Raw genomic sequence first — 6,264 nt, 5'->3', positions numbered from 1 at the left:
TATATATATGTATATACATATGAATATTACTACTTTTGAGAAAAAATCTGGTTATCACTGGCAGAGGGGATACAAGATTTATCCATAGGAGTATATAGAACAGCTTTTCTTAGGCATACTTCTAATTAGTGAGTGGTCATAGTTTCCTAGAAATCCCTTCTTGGTTAATAAAGAGGGGCTGAAATACCTAAGCAAAAAAGCCCACGTTGGAAGATTTCTTCTCTCATAGAAGAGCTGCCCTGGGTCCCCATCTTACAATGAACACCAACTGCTAAACGGAGAAACCATGCAAAATAAAAAGTAAATTAAATGCTTCACTTTTATTATAGAACCCAAAATACAAAACTCATTCCAAGGCTTCAATTTAGATCGACATCACTGAATATGTATGGTTCCATTTTCTCACTATTCCGGTGGTGGTCATCACAGCATTACCTAATTAATGACTTGTCTTGATATACTTCCTTGCCAACAATACTTTGCCTACAGTGGATTTAAAGCTCAAAGTTGAAGTTAACAGAAGTCTTAACTTATTTCCATAATCACCTCAAGCCACCCCTTTAAAGCATGGTTACCATTCCCATGTATGTTAAGCAATATTCTTTAAAAAGCTGCATTCAATTGATACTCAATCCACATAAATTAAAATTCTATTCTATTGACAGCTCACAGGAAAAACATACAACACTCGTGATTATTTTAATTCTTCAACTTTACCCTTCTTCCACAAGCCACCTTAGGTACACTACTTAGCTAGTGTGAAAACTTTTAGCTTAACTGTCTAAATTATAAACTCACACCTTTTAATAACTTTATTATCAAGTTGTGACCAGTCATCTAACAGTAGCAAAGTTTTTAAACCTGTCCAGCCCCTATCTTTAGTTTGTGAAATGTATGACACAGATGTATCTCACTGATCTTTGAAATACATTTTAAAAACAACTAGTCATAAAAATGTGAGGGTCATTAAATAGTAATATGGTACACATCTACCACAGACCTTAGAAAACAAGTTTTAAAATGCTTATTGTAAACAAGGGATAAGAGCTCACTTGCTTAGATATTTGAAATACAACTTTATTATGATCTAAACGAAAAAGGAATGGGAATGACAGTAACAAACAAGATTCACCACTGAATATTTGTGATGGGACTGCAGCAGTCTTATTTGAAACTCAAGGGGACGTAATTGCGGTCCAAAACAGCTAAATATGCAGGTCCAAAATATGAATTATATTTTTTAAACTGCCACATTCACTCTGAAGCCCATTCATCTTCTTCAGCATCCCAAAGATTAAGCACATGTTCTGCTCAGCTATATAATAAAGTGGCAAACACGCTACACCACTGACATCACAGGACAGTTGCCTATAAAACTAGACCTCTGACGCTGGGCTCTAGCTTCAATCCCTTACAGGTCATCATCTTCATCAGGGAGCGCAGTTGTCTGAGCGATCTGGAATAAGTGGTTAAGAAGTTATAAGTTTAGCAAGGAAGGAAAGGAAAGGAAATAAAGTTAAAGTCCATTATATAATCTGGTTGACTGAAATGACCAATTACCTGTAAGTCCTGCTCATACTGTGCTGCCAGTGCTGGGTCCATGACAACTTCTGGAGGAGCAAGAGCAGGCATGGCAACAAACTCCAAATTAGGGTCTCCAATAAGTTTTCTAGCAAGCCAAAGGAAGGGCTTCTCAAAGTTGTAGTTACTTTTGGCTGAAATGTCATAGTACTGTTAAAAAAAAAACATGCAATTTTAAAAACTAGTAACTTGCCAACACACTCCGGCAGACCATTCTACAAGGTTGTCAGTTAAGCTCTTTTGCTGTCCCTCAAAGGCAATTTAAAAATTATTTAAATTTCAGTTAAAATTGTTCCTCATGGAACACAGCTAACATGCAGGTTTAAAAAACACTCTACCCTAATACAGAAGCACTGGACAAATCATTAAAAGGATTGTTTACTGTTTCTCCTGAATGTTAAATATGTTGCCTGAAAAGAAAGTTTCTTATTTCCTATGAATATAGATATGCCAATGAATTCTATACTTAAGTAAATGCTCAATTTTAAGACTTACCTGGAGATTCTTCTTCCTATGGAAGACAATTGATTTCGCCTTGACTTTTCTGTCCTTAATATCCACTTTGTTGCCACACAACACTATCGGGATATTTTCACATACTCGTACCAGATCTCTATGCCAGTTAGGTACATTCTTGTAAGTAACTCTTGATGTAACATCAAACATTATAATGGCACACTGAGCTGAAAAGAAATTCACCGAATATTAAGTGAAAAACAAAGCAACTTATTGGAAAATATGAGCAAAATGGAACTAAATGATGGTAGAAGTCAGGAGATCTCTTAGTATTTCTATTTATGCCACCAGCAATTGTATAACCTGGAACTATCTGGGGATAGTGACTCAAGTACTGGGACTGGGGAGGCAGGAAGACCTGAGTCCTCTGAATTATGCCTCAAAAAGCACTACCTGTGTCACTTAGCTCCTCTATGCCTCAGTTTCCTCATTTTTTGGGATGATAATAGCATCTACTTCACAGGGTTATAAAAATCAACAAAAGCTCTACTGAAATGCTACTTATTAGATAATCTCAAAAACGATTTTATAATTCTAAGTGAACAAACAAGACAAAATACTATCATTTTCCAAATAAAACCAGTAATTTAAGAGATGAACAGTCTTGACTTCTCAATATTAAAATTTTTAAATGGTTCTTTCAAGGTCCAGAGGCAGCAAGACTTAGCTTTTTAAATTTGCAATGTTTTACACATTTAGAAGTACTTGAACACCACATTAGATTTGAAGCCCCAGGGGCAAGTGGTTTAAACACTCCGAACTTCAGTTTTAAACTTGAGAGAAATTTCTTTTCAATAGTAAATCCTACAATATTTGCTCTAATCTTTGTTATGTATTTAGTTCATTTTCAAAGTATAAAGACTTTTGTAACAACTAGGTAAGCTGCCTTTCAAAAATTATCTAAAGTTTATCTAAAAAATATGTAAAGTTCCTTAAAGTTTACAGTTAAAAACTTAAATAATTGTTACATGTCTAAGCAATGAAAACTCATTGTTACAACTTTTAGTAGCTCAGACAAAATATATGGGGGCTCCTTTTTGATTGTTGTAACAAGGTCATAGGGATGTTAGAGCTTATTAATTAAAGTCACTTCAGAGGAATGCTTTTCATTTTACCTATCAGCAAAAGTTTGGATTTGATATGACCCAAGAGACAGATTCAAATCTCAGTCCTCCAACATTAAGTTATATCTCAAGGAAACTTTGGGGAACAGACAGCTGATACACTAAAACAAGCAATATAGCTGTATACATACCTTGGATGTAATAACCATCTCTCAGACCACCAAATTTCTCTTGGCCAGCTGTATCCCATACGTTGAATTTAATAGGCCCTCTGTTAGTATGGAACACGAGAGGATGCACCTCAACACCCAAGGTGGCTGGAAGAGTGAAAGGTTTTTGACTTAGTTCGATGACTTTATCTTATTGAAATTGGTACAATAAAAAAAAAATACATACCTACATACTTCTTCTCAAATTCACCAGTCAAGTGACGTTTTACAAAGGTGGTTTTTCCAGTACCTCCATCACCAACTAATACAAGCTGTAGAAAACGAAAGCATTTTAAAGGGGACTTCTCCAAAACATACAAATGCCTCCTTTAGCCCCCATTTCCACACACTATGCACACTAGGTGGATTCTGAGAGCCAGCCGGGTGTAAGGAATCCAGTATGAAAGGACAGATTGTGTTCAGGGTCCGTGAAGCTCACTTTCACACACCCAATCATCTACCTGCTTTCAGGAACACTCATTGAAGAACCCTAACCAGGCGGATTAAAAGGCCTTATTATCGTTTGGGCAGTAATCAGTTAAAGAGAGATCATTTTCGGGGCCCATTATGTAAGGGGGAGCCTGGCGCCCCAGCTCCTCGTGCCCCTCACTAGGCCTTTCGAGCTTCCCATACACCAACGCCTTTTTCTTGGGGCCTTAAAAGGACACCCCTCCCCCCACCGCGGCGCCCGTATCCCCCCAAACACCACCTACTTTGAACTGGACTTGGGGTTCTCCTTGGGCGGCCATCGCGATGGTTCTAGGGAGAGACAACAGCGTCAGGCCCTCGGGAACCTTTGCGGGGCCGAGCCGAGGCCGCATGCTCCCGCTCCCCCTCCCCCGCCACGTGCCGCGGCGGCCGCACAAAGCCCCCCCCAATCCCCCCCCAAGCCCGCTTCCGCACCCGCGGTAAGAGCCCCGGGCCGAGAGGCCTGCTCGGCCCATTCATCCCCGGCCGGGGCCGCGCCGGAGGCGGCGGCTCCTCCCCCCGCCCGCGTGGGACGCGGATGGCGAGGAGGGGGATGAATGAGACACTAATGGCGGCGGCCCTTTTTTTTTTTTTTTTTTTTTTTTGCCCAGAGCTTCGAGTTCATTCAACCGCCGGAGGCCGGAGGGCGTCCCCGGGAGGCACCAAAAAGGGGCGGCGGAGGGCGGGCTGCGCCCGGGAAAACCGCCTGGTCATGGGGCCCGCGGCGGGAGGGGCGGACGGGGGAGCGGGGAGGGAAGGCGAGGCCGCCTCCCGCCTCCCCCTCCCATCCCCTCGGCCCCCAGCCCCGGCTCGCTCACAGCCCGCGGCCTCCGCATGGCTGTGCGGCCGGAGCCCCCTCACACAAAGCGCGCCAAGCCCAGCCCGGCCCGGAGCGGCCTCCCCTGCAACGCGGGCGCCCACCCACCTCGGCGGAGAGACCGCGGGCAGCCCCGTCCCGCCGCCTCCTCCTCGGAACCGGTCCTAAATGCCTTCTTCTCGACCCCCCGCCTGCCCGACCTCCCCTCCCTGGCCAGGGCCGGCCCCCCGAGCCGCACTCAGCCGCTACCTTCCAGAAGCGTCTCGGTCTCCGCCTGACTGAACGATGGAAAGATGGCGGAAGCGCGATTCAAATACCCGGAGACGCAGCCGACGCCGCCGCGCGCGCGGAACAGGGAGGGGCCGAGGAAAGGGGAGGGGGAAGGGGGCGGGGCAACGGCGCAACGTGCCCCCACGTGCTCGGGGCGCCGCGCGCCCAAGTCGACGTTACGTTGCCGGCTGCCTCCAAAAAAGGGAGAGAAGGCGGGGCACAGAGGAGGCGGGGGCGGGAAGAGAGAAAGGGACTGACGGGCCGGGAGCGCGCCTACGCCTGGTCTTTACAATGCTCTTAGGAGTGCTGCGGCTGACTTTTGCGCATGTGCTCCCTCAAGCGAGAACGCTCCTCACTCCTCTAATCCCTTCTACCCCGCCCAGGCAGCCTTTTACCGCGCTCTCGCCCAGTCTGAGCCCCGAGCGCATGCGCTTCCCAAAGGCCTACCAGGGCCGCCGCAAGAGCGCGCTCGAGCGGTTCCTCTTTACCCTTCCAATCCCCTTTTCCCCGCCGCCCTCCCTTACCTTCACCGCGGTCTCGCGCTCGGCTTCGGTCCCACCTCGGCTCCCGGCTGGCGTGTGCGCATGCGCTCCAAAGGCACTGCTGAGGCAGCCGCGGGAGCGCGCTCGAGTGTTTCCTCTGAACTCTGGTTCCTTCTTTCCCGGCCCCACCTTCCCTTTACCGCGCTCTCGCCCTTGCTCTCGATCTCGCTTGGGCGCGCGACCAGCTCTTGCGCATGCGCCCTAAAGGAACTGCTAGGGCCGCCGCGGGAGCGCGCGCAGCAACGGCCTCCGAAGGGAAATTGGGAGGAAGGGGAAGGAGGAGGAGGAGGAGGAGGGATCGGGAGAGGTGGGCTCCCGCCAACTAGAAACTCGAGGGCCTCTCTCCTCTTTCAGGCCCGGTGTCTGCCGGGATGTAAGGTTCAAGCTTGAGCCCTTCGGAAAGCCGAAAAAACTGACAAAAGGCACAGATGGATCCCTCAAAATAATAATAATAATGAGTCATACAGTGCAAAGCGCTTTACAAAGCTTTAAGCGCCCCCTGCGTGCTATTATTATTCATCGAGCGCTTCTGAATTTGCAAAGCGCTTCACTTCTCATTGGACCCTTAGTAACTGACAATAAACATTTATTGAATGCCCTACTGTGTGTAAGGCACGTGCCAAGCGCTTACATGGGTCCTTCCTTAGTCCCCATTCTACAGAAGAGGAAACTGAGTCTCAGGGAGGTTCAGAGGACGTCTACCCCAGTTCCTAGGGGATTTTTCCACACCCCCTCCCCCCCCACCTCGATTACTGGGGGGAAGGCGGGGGTTTCTCTGTTGACTAGTCCAGGAGGAT

At 46.7% G+C, this 6,264-nt stretch overlaps 1 protein-coding gene across 3 annotated transcripts; it reads right to left on the bottom strand.

Moving 5' to 3' along the window:
- Window positions 1–301: 301 nt before the first annotated feature.
- On the bottom strand, window positions 302–5,612 carry RAN (RAN, member RAS oncogene family). Of its 3 annotated transcripts, none has more exons than XM_043972209.1 (7): window positions 5,450–5,612; window positions 4,084–4,129; window positions 3,558–3,642; window positions 3,353–3,478; window positions 2,077–2,264; window positions 1,561–1,731; window positions 302–1,456 (listed from the first exon to the last, which is right to left on the bottom strand). In XM_043972209.1, exons 2-7 carry the CDS (start codon window positions 4,117–4,119, stop codon window positions 1,412–1,414), a joined length of 651 nt encoding a protein of 216 aa, XP_043828144.1. In that variant the 5' UTR covers window positions 4,120–4,129; window positions 5,450–5,612; the 3' UTR covers window positions 302–1,411. The 3 variants fall into 3 exon arrangements, with proteins under 3 accessions (XP_043828144.1, XP_043828140.1, XP_043828145.1); XM_043972205.1 differs by lacking the exon at window positions 5,450–5,612 and adding an exon at window positions 4,905–5,019; XM_043972210.1 differs by lacking the exon at window positions 5,450–5,612 and adding an exon at window positions 4,764–4,863.
- Window positions 5,613–6,264: the final 652 nt, after the last annotated feature.

Source organism: Dromiciops gliroides, chromosome 1, assembly GCF_019393635.1.
Source record: "Dromiciops gliroides isolate mDroGli1 chromosome 1, mDroGli1.pri, whole genome shotgun sequence".
NCBI classification, from domain to species: Eukaryota; Metazoa; Chordata; class Mammalia; order Microbiotheria; family Microbiotheriidae; genus Dromiciops; species Dromiciops gliroides.
Note: the sequence above shows the minus strand (reverse complement) of the source record. Positions and strands in the feature narration are given on the sequence as shown.

Coding starts and splice junctions, on each gene's coding strand:
- RAN (XM_043972209.1), bottom strand. CDS start 4,119: ATGGCCGCCCAAGGAGAACCCCAAGTCCAGTTCAAA. Junction 2,265..3,352: donor AGATGGTTATTACATCCAAG/GTATGTATACAG, acceptor ATTTCTTTTCAG/CTCAGTGTGCCATTATAATG. Junction 1,732..2,076: donor ATAGGAAGAAGAATCTCCAG/GTAAGTCTTAAA, acceptor TTTTTTTAACAG/TACTATGACATTTCAGCCAA.